We start from the raw sequence: 14,233 nt of genomic DNA, 5'->3' as shown, positions 1-14,233 counted from the left end.
CCCGATGATCTCCATCCCAGTACTGAAGCCGGAGTGCTGTCAGCCCAACCTCATAGTAGTCTAGTAGAGAAACCACGCCATAGAGCAGTAACTGAGTGTTGCAACTGCAGTTGCTCTTGTGTTTCGCATACATGTGTACTGTAATGCACTCTTATGCACACTCCCCCTTGTGTGGCACTGGGACTCCTCAGGGGACACCCTGTGGCTCACAGAGCGTTCTTCAAGTGCCCTCTCCAGGAGCATTTCTGCAGTGTCTTTTGGGACAGCTTGTTTCTCGTTCCTGGGAATCGTGCACAGAAATGGCATGCAGTCAGCAGCTCAGGCTGACTTTGGTTTGTACTCTGACAACTTAATATCTCTGTTTGTTGTCCTTGGCATGGTGGTGCCATCTGGTCTTGCTTGGACAGCTTATCTATAATATTGCACTGCATGATATTTCAGTTTTTGCTTATGAAATCTTAGGCTGTGCTTGAATGGCACACTGATACCTTGATGCCAGACTTTGACCAGATGGCACATGCTTAAATAACATCTCCCCATGTACTGTGATGGAGATGGATACACAGAGGTGTTGGAAATTGCATTTGAGGCAAGGGGAGGGAAGGCATGAAGACGGCTTCAGGTATTATATGGGATCTCAGGTCAGGAATTAAAGAGCCATTGGATGTCCACAGACTTCCCTGCTCCTCTTGAAGGACTTTAAACCTATAACAGACTTTGAAGAGTGCCTAGTTCTTGGGTTGAGGGGCTGTTCTGGGACAGAAGCATTCTCCATCTCTCCTGTAGGAGTTTCAAGACTCACTGAGTCACAGAAAGCTGGAGAAAATGCGTGAGACTGAGGGTCAGGGTACACTTGGGAAAAGGCAGCGGTGTGTGCAGTGGGATTTGGGGCAATGATGGGCAACACCAATAAAGACTCCTCCTTGAGCATTTCTCCAACAAGGACATCTGGTATTTTGGTTGCCAGTGGATTTGCCTTCTCCACTGGGGAGAAGGTTATGTTTGGGTGATGAGGAAGTCGTTGTCTTTCATTTCTCTGAAGAACAGGTGGTGACGTTTCCTTGCAATCTTTCACAGCCTGGAAGGGTGCCTTCGTCGCCATTGCAGCAACACTGTGTTGGGGCAGCTTGGCAATTGGCTTCTTCACTCATGTTCACCTGCTTCAGAGGAGGCTGTTCAAAAATCTGGAATTGTCGTGACACCAACATTTTATCTATGCTAAAAAATCACTTTCATTTATTGCTCCCTGTGTCGCCTTCACAACACCCTGTACATCGCTCTTACTGCTCAAGGCAAACAAACTAAAAACTGTTCATACCCAGCTTTGGGGGATCACCGAGGTTGGATAACGCCTCCCACATTATGCTGGCATTAGTCTGAAATGCAGAAAATAAATGAACCCCATTAAATATATATACAGGACGGTGAGATGAGAGGCTTGAATTTGTTTTTTGCATCTGCTACATTTTGTCCTTTGCCACTTCCTTTTGGCTTTATCCCCTTTTTTGCCTTTCCGTGATTATAAAGCTCCATTTCTCTGCATGTGCTGCCTATGATTTTTATTTATGTGGTATAAGTTCATAACAGGCAACTGCTTAATGTAACAGAAGAGGCTTGATGAAATCTAGCAGCTGAAAGCTGGAGCGAGATGCAGTCTCACTAGAAATAAGGTGCAGCTCCTTTTTTTTCTAATGTAATGAGTATTTAGCTTTTAAACACTTTAGCCAGAAACCCGTTTTTTCTTAGCTTGTAGTCTTTATGCCAGGATTGACCACTGTGCTAAAAGAAACACGGCTAAGCTGGCAGTTTGCTAAAGAAATAGGCAGGGATGTTCTGCCATTTGTGTTGTCGTTATTGCTCAGTCAAAGATCCCAAATCCTACCAGTAAATTCTGGGTCAAAGTAAAAGATTAGACCTTTTAGAAGGCTGGAGTCTGGTCCTACTTCAGTATGCATGGCCTGGACATGTGCAGCCTGAGCTTCTCGCCACTTATGAAACTACGAAAGTGTCCCCAGGGTAACTGGAGATACATCTCCAGCTTAAGCAGAGGGGCAACTTGCTTCTCTTATTAACTCATTACCTTTTGAACTGCAGACAAGCCAAACCCTGCTTTGGGGTATGTTCAGGCTTTTCTTATTTGTTATAAATTTTGGAAGACCTATGCTACATTGATGACTTTTTAATTAAAAAAAAATCCAGAAGACTTTGTTCTCTAGCTATAAAATGTATGGTTAAATACCAGCCAATTTAGCGAGTGTGCTTTTGCTCCTCTGCAGAGATACACAAATGCACACTTGGAAATCCTCTTGCCGATATGTCAGCATTTTGAAATTGCTACAGCTTGAGATTAGCAGGGTTATTTTCTTTTGTCTGGGGTTTAAAACATTGCTCCTAACCTGGTATCTGGGTAAGATAAGATGAATCCACTGAAGGTAAGAAGTTGACTTTATTATCTGTAGGAGAAACACTTCTTGGCTACGTAATTCAAAATTGTTTTAAGCAACCTTCTCCTCTCCCCTCAAACGAAGGGAGGGGAAAGTCTAAGAAGAGAGTGCTGAAGAAAGGAAACTAATCCATGTAAATTTACTGAGTTTGTTTCTTTTCCTCATAGGGACCAAAAGCGCAGAAGGGTGCTGGGAGTCTGTCAGCCCACGTGTCCCCTCCTCTCCCTCAGATCTCCATGAGCTTTACCCTGGTAAAGTTTCCCTCTACAGGGACACAGGGAGGGCAGTGCTCCGCTCCCCGCAGGGATGAGGGCTTGTGATCCCAGGTAGGATCCACTTTAACCTAGAAACAGTGGCTTCCAGCTACGATTCAGCTGGGCAGGTGCCCGTCTGTGCACACCAAGGCGGCTGCGTGCACTGCTCCGTCCTTGTCCCAGAAAACGAGTGTGAGGAACCAGAGAAAACACGGTGCCCTGTTTGCTAACTCACTCTCCACCCTGCTAAAATGCATGCGGTTTCATTTCTTTTCTTTGTAATAAACTGTGCCCACCATAGCGTATATTCTTTTAAATAACATTTTAAAATATTTTCCAGTAAATTAAAGTGATGACATGTTTGTAGGGTTCATTGTTAATTTCATTTCCTTTGGCTCAGCCAGCCAGATAAAATGCAATGTTATTAATCTTTGTTTAAAAGAAGATCCTTTGCCGAACAGTAATAAATGATCTTGATAGATTTGTCAGGAAAATGAATGATAATCATTTGCAGATAGACACAAGCCTAGTATGGAAGATTAATATGAAAATATGTATTGGCATCATTAATAACATCTGCTGCCAATGGACTTGTATATTGGTTACAGCTCTGAAAGCGATGCGTTCTTGTTAGGATATTGCAATTCATCACACGCTGTGAGAAGCGAGGCTGTATAGTGCTCCTGGGGCGATGACAAGCTACTCCCCGGGAAAGGCTCACGAGGAGCCCAACGCCGAGGCCGTGCTGCCGCATCTGCCATCGGATGACCCTGTCATCGCCGAAGCCCCGGCTCTGCTGGGCTCTGACTTCCCACCTGCATTTCCCCATGTCACTGCTAAAAACCTCTTCCAGACCCCATGAATTTGCTCATTCCTTGCTTTTGGGGCTATGGCTGGCTGGATTCACAGGTAATCCTTGTTCCTTTGGGAGCTCTGCCCTCGCGGTGTGGGCTGAGCGATGCTGGTGGAGAAGCTGCTCCGGGCGCAGAGCAGCTTGGGCTGCAGCAGCTGCAGCACCTGGTGTTTGACACACACTTTCGCTCAGGGTCTGCGCTCGTCCCACCTCATGTATCTTTAAAAAGGTTCCTCCAGAGCCTGCCAGAGGCTTTTAAGCACTTGTATGTCTTCAACTGACACAGCTTTAGAAAGTACCCCCGCTTCACTGGATGTACAGTGTGTTAAGAGATAAAGCTCTTCACGGGTGCTGCATGTGACTGTCACGGGCCTTGGTTTTTCAGCCTTCATCGTCCCTGTTAGGAAAAGAGCGTTTTATTTTGGGCTTATAATCACTCCACCTGCAGAGCCTCTGTTGGGGTTTCCCTCTTAAAACCCCCAGAGCATATCTCAGGCGGTGCAGAGAGCTGCACGCTCACAGCAGCGCGCTCTGCCACAGCATTATTAATGTCCATTTGGACATTAGGAAAAATTTCTTTACTGAAAGAGTGGTCAGGCCTTGGAAGAGGCTGCCCAGGGAAGTGGTGGAGTCACCAACCCTGGAAGTACTTAAAAGACGTGTAGATGAGGCGCTTAGGGACATGGTTTAGTGGGCATGGTGGTGTTGGGTTGATGGTTGGACTCGATGATCTTAGAGGTCTTTTCCAACCTTAATGATTCTATGATTACCCCTGCAGCAGCAGGGAGCTGAACATCATCCCATCCCACCCCTCCCATCCCATCCTGTCCTCATCCTTGTCCCTATCCCTGTCCCTGCGGCTCCTTGGCACGCGGGGGTGAGGCTGATGGGGAGCTGCCGGGGCGAGCAGGGTCCCGCTTGCTGTGGGGAGGCGAGTGGGAGCTGGGGCTGGAGGGACTCCCTGTGTTCAAGTGCGACCCACGGGGAGAAGTAGCATAAACTGGAAATTATCAAGGCTGGGAAGGACGGGCTGGGAGATGCAGAGGGGAAGAGCTGCACGTGGATCTAGGCAGAGGGAATGGGTGTAAGAGACGAGAAGGAGCAGAGGGACTGAAATGAGGAATAACATGAAAAGGAAACTCCCCCCCACCCCCAATTTTCAACCAGGAGGAAAAATATAATCTGTTTTTGGTCTGGTTTTAATTTTTTTCAGCTAAATATAGTGTTTTCCTAGAAAATACAAGGAAAGGTCAAGATGTTTTGAGATAAAACATGTCAGACTTCCCCTCCCCAATTATTCTTTTTTCTTTTGTTTTGCTTTACTGGTTCAAAGCAGAGTAGTAAGTCAAATAAATTTACCAATGAAACATGTTTCTCCTGTGGGGCGCACGGCTGGCTGCATCTGGCAGCGTGGATGTCTCCATTCCTTCTGCGGCCAAGCTCAGGGATGCAGTCACATCTCTCAAAGCGCATTACTTTGTTTAACTGACATAGACATCATCATTTTAAAGGAAACCTTGTCTTCCAGGATCCATGGGATGAGATGGGGAGGGGAAGAGGTCAGCATCATATATCCAAAGATTAAAACTACTTGTGTGATTTTTTTAAAAAAAAAAGGCTTAGTAAATTTCACTTCTATTCTCTGCAAAACTGAAATTTTCTTAGGGGAAAAGAATAATCTCAAACAGTTAAAAAAATCCCCCAGTATTCCTCATCCTGCTCCGCGTTGCTTTCCGCATGGCTTTAGCAGATGTGTGGTCAGAAAAAGCCAATAAAGCCATCGAGCGAAGTGCTGCTGAGGGGCTCTGTGGCTCAGGAGCACGCAGCACCTCGCTGCTCTAGGCGAGGAGAGGAGAAACCTGCTATTTCTAAAGGCATTAGAAATGCGTCCATTATTATTAGACATTTACCAGCTATTAATCACAGCTGGTAACTTGATTTCCTCTAAATGTTGTGAGGCACCCTCTGATCTGGGCACCACCTGCTCGAAATTGAATAGCGGAAAGGCAAGGCAAGCTCTGCGTTCTGTGCCTCTCCCGTGGGGATGGACGGGCGACTGACCGGGCTGAGATCTCCCTTATTCAAAGAAAATCTACTTTTTCCTCTTAGAAGAAGCAAATGCTTGTATTGACCTGCATGAGCACAGCACAGACCCCATCCTGCACAGCTGATTCAGTCTCCTCCATCCAAACTGAGGATGAACGGGGGAACCGTGACCTGGGCTCCCTATGCCAGATGGGCACAGAGCCTTGTTTCTCCTCTCCTTGCTGGATCATGACTCATTTTTTTCATCGTTATGGCATTGTGCTTCACCACATGCCCTCGCTTCCCCACACAGCCCATGCCTGGTGGCTTGGACATGCCCCTTGGATGCTGGAGTGGAGAGGTCACATCTCTGTGGGCCTTCTCCAGACAAAGACACTAACAGTGGGTATTGCCACCTCTTCCTCCGGAGGTGGTTTAAAAGGTTATGGCCATGCCACGTTTCATGATGATACCAAAGTGGGTGAGAGGGGCCTGGACTTGCCCACGGAAGGATATTTCTTTTCCCTACCACCGCCAGGTCACCGTGGTCCCAGGGAGACCTTTGTGCGTCAGTGCAGGATATATAACCACAATAACCCAAAGTCAAAATTGGCTTTGTTACTAAGGCACCTTTATTGCTGGTAATGCTGTTAAGGGGCAGGATTGGCCCGATGAGTAAACAAGGTCAGGCTGTTGTAAGACCCACTGTCACGGCAGAGTGGGCAGGGTGGGGGGCTCAGGGAGGGTGGGCAAGCCCCTGTCCCTGCTGCCGATCCCAACTGGGGGGGTCCAACACAGGTCCTGGGGTGGCTGTGGGAGCCAGGGTTGTCGCTGCTAAGCTAATCTAGTTGTCCCACACTAACCCCATCTGAATTTTAGCCGTATAAAAAAACTGCAGGTAGTGCTTAAGTCTCCTTCCCCACACCAGTGTAAACCAGAAGTCCTTCCACTAAGAGCAGCGGTGCAAAGTCAGCACCTGAGCTGGTGCATAAGGGGAGCGAGGACCCGGCCATGACACAACTGGACTTTCCAAAGCCTTTGCTCCTTGCTGGGCTTGGCTCTGCACCTTTAAAATTGACCCCAGGTCTTCTAACTTCACCCACATGCTGCCCCACACGTCCCCTGCATCCTGGATGTGACCAGTTTTGAGTCTTGGTCACATGTTATCTCATGGAGAAACTGAGCCCCGCAGTCATTTCCAGCAAGCGGTGCCTCCGGGGAAGGGCTGCGCCAAGGGATGCCGGTGCCTCTGGGGACCATCACCAGGGTCTCTGTCACCTGACACCTCTGGCTTAGACATGAAGATGAGGTCCCCCGAGAGAAACCAAAGCCATATGCTGTCTGACCCCACCTCAGCCGAAATACGCCCACAGAAAGACATTAATGGTCAGTAGGAGAATAGCATTAACATCGCAAACAGTCTTCCACAGGGGCTTTTCCTCGATGCTGGTGAGTCTCCGCTCCAGGGCAGCTCTCTCCTCCTGGGACAGGGTGGGCGTGGGGCCGGTGGACAGACCGCAGAACCACAAGTACAGCATTTTCCAGCAGGGAGGCTTGGCTGCTGCGAGAGTCGGACCAAACAATGGGTGTTATCGTCTCGCTGGGGCTTTTCCCTCCCTCCTTCCACCAGTTTGAAGGTGCATTGACCAATCTGGATTGGGGCTTGGGATGCGCCTTGGATGGGAGATGCAAGATGATGATGGGAGATGGGAGACGGGAAGGGAAAGGAAAAGAAGGGAAAAGAGAAAGCTCTGCCTCGACCATGTACAGCACAGCCTGATTACATTTGGTTGATTGCAACACTAATCGTTCATTAGTTAATTAACAGACCTCTTCCCCCTCCTCCCCGACCCCACTTCTATCCACTTTCACAAATTCCTGACAGCATGATGGTCCATTTAGAGATCTCCTGGCTTATTTATTACACGTGACATGCCGGGTGAAGTATGTGTTTTAATTGTCAGCCCTATGCCGTGTGTATTTCACTGGCTGTTCTTTCCAAATATAACCTTTTTTTGAAATGCAGAATGTCATAAGGCCTTGAAAAAGGTGTTACTCCAAAAAAAACCTCATTAAACTGTCAACTGCTGCGTTTCGCATTTCCTTGCCCATCATCACTAATTACCAAAATACCAAGACATTTGTTTATAAAAATATGAGCTAGTTAAGTGAACTAGGAATTGATAAGAAATAATAAATAATGCTGAATGGCTGCATTCATCTTAAACCCAAACTTACTCTATTGGGAAAAAAATAATTAAAATATTTCTTTAGTTGTTCACGTCTGTTTAGCTTAGCTGTAATTGGTACCAATGTCCTTTGAACTGACCATCAAAAGGAAGGAGTGAAATCTCGTGTACGTACCTTTCTTCTGAGTTTTTCTGCTCTGTAACCTTGGAAGGTTAAGCTCAGAACCAGAAAGCTGCATTTTTTTAATGGATTTGCAGAATAAACCTCTGTCCACTCTGAAAAAAACTTGCCTACGTAGCATCTTCTGTTACTATTCTGTCCCCTGACGACTCTTTACGTTCATTTGACCCTTTGCCTTCCTTCTTACTAGATACACTTGGTAGGACACACAGCTATTATTTAAGCAATTTGGGTCTGAGCTTTAACGATGGCTTATATCTTAAGGGAAGATGAAAGATACTATTGGCATAATGTAAATGAGAAAACTGAGGCTTGTAGATTCATCCTAGGACATCCACGAAGTGCACACATCCGCTCCCAGTGTCTCATGGTCCCTTCAGACCGTGATACTATTTTGATATAGTATGTTACAGCATCACTGAGTGAATTGGCCAGCAGAGCTCACACAGGAGCGAGGAGGAGGCATCTCTAGCACATACACAAGGGTTTTATCTTCTAGCAATGATGAGGACAGGAAGGGATGCCACTTTTACGTGCTGAAAGTTGAAATTACAGAGCCTGCCGTGACTTTCACAGCGCTTCTGGTAGCTGCTGCTTTGGTTATGCCTGCAGTAGTGCTATGGAGCTCCCCAAGAGCATCTTGGTGAGACAGACAAATAGATGCAGTGTCATGGCACAAAGCCCCAGTGTCAATGGGGCACAGACCTCCATCCTCCCAAGAGATGTTCGTAAGTGGCCGTTGACTCCCATCTAAGAAGTCCAGCACACCATTAAGTGTCCAGGCCTGAAGTGTTAAAATAATACTGTGACCTGGGCAGGGCCGGACCAGGGTAGTTTGCTTGGGTAAACAACTTGTTCTAGGGAGGAGTAAAATCTTTTTACTGAATGGTGAGTTTTCTTTGATTTCAGGAATGGCAGCTCTTCTGAGCCATTCAGAGAACTGCAACATAAAGGTAAATGCTAGAAGGTATGTTGGGAGGACCAAGAACCGCAACACTTCCATTTGTCCCATCCTCATAACTGATACACCAGTAAATACAAGCCCCAACTCCAGTGCATGCAACAGATGGCCTCTCATGAGCTTTAGAGGGACTTGCATGAGATCTTGGCTGTGCACTCACCACATGAGCATGCTTGTTTACAGCCAGCCACCCTACCTGCCTCCTCCTTATTGCCTGAATCTACACTTTCGACCAAGTCACTCTCCCCGATGGCTGGATTGATCTCTGCTGCTTCACTCTCGCAATTCTTCAGGTCAATGGCAGGTGCCTTCGTGTGTCTTGTCCACCACGTCAGGCAAGCGAGCTGCAAAGTGGGACAGAGAACAAACAGGTTATTGCCTGCGAGTCCCAAACTGGCCTGCCAGTCATCTGCCTCTTTGAGGGGGACAGATCCAAGACGGTGCTGAGAGACCTGTTCTGGGATGATAGTTGTTCCCCCATTTTCTCTCACCTCGCTTCTGCACAGGTGCCCACACCCTGGAAAGGAAGGCTGGTACCTTCTCCAGTTGGAACTGAAAAGCTGAGAAAAAGTGTGAATTAATCTAGTTTCTTTCCTTCTATTTTTTTAATTAACCTGTTCCATCCCTGTTTCTACCAAGAGTAACCTTTTAGTAGACATTGAAGAAGGAGCTTCCAATTTGCTAAGCTCACTTGATTGACATGAAGTAATGATGATCTGTGTCCAGAATGGCAGCCCTCCAACAGGGAAGGGTAATAAAGTCAATTTATAAAAAAAAAAAAAAAAGAAGGCAAGATAACCCTCCCTCTCTGCATACAGTCAATCACAGACAGCAATTGTACCCTCAGCAGAGAGAGATCAGTTGGGTGCTGGCATGCAGATATATGGCCATAGGGGCATGACATAGACATATGGCCATGGGAACGCTGGTATTTGAGCAGCTCCTTCTCTGGGACATGGGGAGGGACTGGAGGATCTTCTGTCTCATCTCAGTTGTTTTATTAAGAAAAGAAAACCCAATCTGAACATTAAACCCCACAGCTGGGACAAGCTCATGTCGAAGCAGCAACCTGCACTTCCAAATAAGCTTATCTCAGGGCTTTTAATGAGAAAAGTAGCAGTGTTGTGTCTCTGCTCTGCGACTGCAAGTAAGTGTTCAAGAAGTACAACTATGCGGGCAGACAGAGCCATGACGGCAAATGTCAAGTCACAATTCGCAGGGGGATTATACCATGCATTAGACCAACAGGTGTAGTTACAAGTAGGAAAACAGGAGCTCTGGGCACACACTGTAAGACTTGCCTGTCCAAATGCCTTTTCTCTTTTTTGTTTGTTTGTTGGTTTGGCTATTTTTTCTTTGTTTTTTAATTCCAGTTTTCTCTATCGGGCCAATACCAGACATTACCTCTCTCTGCAGTCTTTCAGTGAAAGAACCGTCAAAAGCCATGAAAGACAATCAGTCCTGGACAGGCTGCTGTGGCTGCCATCTGCTCTGCTTCACAGAAGCAGGAGGTCTGAAACTCTTATCCTCCCTGGGACACAAGGAGTGCACAGGAGGCCTTAATCTTGCAAACCTCACGGTGGTTCTTTTGCAGCTATGGGGTGAGGTTAACCATCCCAGGGGCTCAGGTCTTTGAATTTAAGCCCGGCCTGCTGCTTCTTTGGCTGACCATGGCACACCAGGCAGCTTGCTGGCATCAGCACTTCCTAACCTCTGCGCGGTCTGGCCGAGCCAGGCAGCAAAGACCACGCTCATCAATCCCACTCAAACGCAGCCGCCCAGGTCCATGGGCTGCCCTCCCGCGCCAGCCCGTCGGCTGCCCTGCAGAGCAGCCGCAGGAGGGGACCGGGGCAGCGAAGCTGCAGTGGTGACAACAGGTCAGGCAGAGTCACATACTTGCCTGACGAGCGGCTGCCTCCCTGACCTGCCCGTATGGAAATGAACGTCTCAAATGGGTCACTTACAAAGTAACGTGAGTTTAATTTTTGAATTTTACACACACAAATCTAGGCAGGAGTTTCCAGCTGACACAAAATGTTGCATAATTTCCAGAAGATTTATAGCTTTATTTAAATCATTTTCAACCAAGATGAGCATTGGGCAGGGCTAATCTTTCTTGTCACGATGTGCTAAATTGCTTTGATTTGATGATCCTCATCTTTCTCAAGGATTCTTTTTTTCTTTTTAATCACTTAGGAAATGTCACTGGAACATAGCAAAGTTTCAGGGTACTAAAGGATTTCCAAAACTTTTTTCTTTTTCCCTCCTCTTCCCGTGTGTCACTGAATGACTGTCTCTTCACTTGCAGCAAAATCTGCAAGGGCTGGAGTTCACCTGGGGCTCAGACTCTGCCAGACGGGAGCGATTCCCAATTGAAAGCAGCGTAGACACACAGGTAACTTCATCGCGTATCATCCCACTGACCCACCCAGGAGCTGATGCTTTGACCATGGCCAAATAAAGCACACCACCACCCTAGAGGGCTTCTCGGTGAAGCATCACACCCATGCTCCAGCTTCAAGCTCCCCTATGGTGGGTTTTGGCTGGCTGAATTCCCTGAGGTCCCTGTTTTTCCTCTGCCATTGCCAGAAGGACACGTGCTGGGGCACAGCAGCAGCATTGTGTGGCCATGGAGGCCACCACGGGGCTGGCTACGCTTCCCTGGCATGGATGACGAAGGGATGGGGATGGGGGAGGCAGGTGATGGCATGTGTTTTGCATGCCTGGAGAAAGCAAGAAAATACATAAATAAGGAGAACTGCTGACGGGGGAGCTGCGTTAGCAGAATTGACTTGGACCTTGGAAATGCTGCCTGAGGCCGCCATGCCCAAGGGCAGGTGATCGGGGGGTAGCTGCTTGGCAGGTCCTGGGGAGCCCTGTGGCTCTGCTCCCCACTGCAGAGCCATGCGTGGGCACTGCTCGGGGAGCCCTGTGTCCCCCCTTAGTTAGCTCCTCTGTGAGTGCCTGGTTCCCACAGGACCTGAGCACACTTTGCTGTGAGTGGCACTAAATGGTGCTGTGGGAGCTTCAGTGGCAGCACCCCAGGAGTGCACGGTGTGGGTTCAGGCCAGCCAAAGCAGGTTTGGTGCTCCTCCTAAGCCATGCACCTAAAGGAGCCACTGAAGCCAGACCTCAGGACACAGGGAAAACATCCCCGACTCCAGAGCACATCAAGTGGAATTTCCAATCCATCAGCCTGTCTGGGTGAGCCCTGACCTCTGAGGAGGTGACCTGCTCGTGTAGCACTCGTGCTTTGTGGCCTGTTCCTCTCCCTTTTCATCCTCATATTCTCCTTGGGCAAGGGAGTTTGCAAGAACTCAGCAAAGTTTTTCTTTTGTGGTTTGTAAACTAGAATAAATCCTTCTGTTCCAAAATGCCATCTGGCACCTGACAGTTGTGTTTCAGCTTCACAGTCTCAAATTTAATTGTAAGCTCTTTTGCAGGGTTTTCAAGGACGGCATGACACGATATGGACTACCTACAATGAAGACATATGAACTCTGGAGCACACCAAACAAATTCCTTGCATACTTGTTTTCCAGCACAGCATCAATCACCACAGGGATGGGAGAGTGTCCAAAACAGCAGGAGAAAATGCTACAGCTTGCAGTTCTTGGATTGTAATTCATTTAAAGCCAGGCACATTAGCTGTACCACTGTAACATCAGATACAATTTCTTTTCTCCTTTTGCCCATTTACTATCTGAAAAGCATTGAGGTTCAATATTTAAAGTTGTCCAGTGCAGATCCTCAGCTGGTGTAAAGCGGCATAACTGAGCTCAACAGCTGCTCCTGGTCTTTGAAGGCAGTGGAGCTACGCTGATTTACATATGTTGAAGTATGATCTATCACTATATTTCCTTGGCTTTTTCTTTGGTGGCTTGTTTTTCTTTTCCTTTCGCTTGACAAAATAAATGGCGTAATTCCTAGCTCTTATGCAGTGTCTTTCATCATTACATCTCAAGGCTCTGCACGGATAAGGGCTAGCAGAACTAGCCCCATGCGATTTTTATGGGGGAAATGTCGGAGGCTCATAAAGTGAATTGACCAACACATGGGACTGGGAAGCACCAGAGCTTCAGATATCCTCTGCCGTGACACCTGCTACCAGCCTCTCCCTCTCAACCACTCTCATGGGGACATACAGGCTCTTCACCACAGGTTTGCCCACTTGCATGCCAAAAGCCAGCAACCTGAGGTCTCTAATGGCCAAACACAAAGTTCAGGTGATAATTTCTGCCCAGAGGGTTAGAGCCTGACACGTCCATCCTGATTTCTACCTCCTGCCCCTCCTTCCCAAAACCCTTCTGTCCTTGAGCCATCTCAGCACAGCCACAGACTAACCTGAGATGAGGAGACAAGCCCTGCTTGCAGGACACCATGAGAAACCATGCCACCGGGAGTGATGGTCCAAACCTACACCTGTGCTCCTGTCTAGGGCAAAAATGGGGGTGAGTCTGACTGTGGGAAAATGAAAAATGTTGGGTTTAATGCTGCCCACTCAGATTCATGCCAGACAGGCAGCAACCCAGCAATGTTGGCACCTACCTCAGCTTAAAAACCACGCCTTCACTTTGGCTGTTCTCTGAGGACCAAGGTCAGACCTTTCCTGTTGAAATTGGGGATAAATAGTAGAAACTGAATGGGAATCAGACTAAAACCAAATAGGGGAAGACTCTCCCATTCCTACGGAGCTATGGGAAGGGGGAATTAGCTGCCACTTACTGGCACAAACTGCCTGGCAGCCCATCTCATTTTCCTTGCGGTGGGAAGATACTGAGGGCCGGGGGGCACATGGGACGTGGATGGTCATCACCATCATCAGATGATTGAGCTGGGTCTCTGTGTCCAGCCTCTCACTGCCACAGGCAATATCATTAATTGTTATTCATTTTCTTCAACAGAATCTCTTATACAGAAGTCAAGCACTGAGCTCAGTACTATGTGGGGTCCATAGCTTACCAAAAGTTTATCCTGAACATCCCTCTTTAGAAAACTTCCCAAAAAAAAGCCCAGAAGCCCAGCCTATGTTTGTTCATGGCCCACACTGCCCTTTCGCAAGCTCTCCTCCCTCCCTGGCTCTGCAGATGTACCTGGGGGGCCAGCCACCACCCCTTATCTTTTATTCCTTTTTGATAACTGCACACAGTTGTTTCAGACAAAATCCTATCCTCCCTGACCATCTCATTGGCTTTCCTCCCTGGACCACTTCCAGTCTGAATCCACCTTTTCTGAGCATTGGCTCTTTGAAGAATATGTCAGATAAGGTCCGTTAAGTCCAGCACCTATAAACTCACCTATTTCTACTGAAAATCTCCTCTAAGGA

General features: G+C 47.6%; 1 protein-coding gene across 1 annotated transcript in view; it reads right to left on the bottom strand.

Annotated features, from left to right (window-relative positions):
• Positions 1-6,928: 6,928 nt before the first annotated feature.
• Positions 6,929-14,233, bottom strand: part of SLC5A9 (solute carrier family 5 (sodium/sugar cotransporter), member 9) — a 23,567-nt gene continuing 16,262 nt past the window's right edge. The window contains exons 13-15 of the mRNA XM_009573790.1: positions 9,149-9,251; positions 8,104-8,121; positions 6,929-7,134 (exon numbers count right to left, since the gene is read on the bottom strand). Coding sequence (XP_009572085.1) covers positions 6,929-7,134; positions 8,104-8,121; positions 9,149-9,251 — 327 coding nt within the window. The remainder of the gene's footprint in view (positions 7,135-8,103; positions 8,122-9,148; positions 9,252-14,233) is intronic.

Source organism: Fulmarus glacialis, unplaced genomic scaffold (genome assembly GCF_000690835.1).
Source record: "Fulmarus glacialis isolate BGI_N327 unplaced genomic scaffold, ASM69083v1 scaffold5053, whole genome shotgun sequence".
NCBI lineage: Eukaryota > Metazoa > Chordata > Aves > Procellariiformes > Procellariidae > Fulmarus > Fulmarus glacialis.
This window is presented reverse-complemented; position numbering and strand designations above follow the sequence as displayed.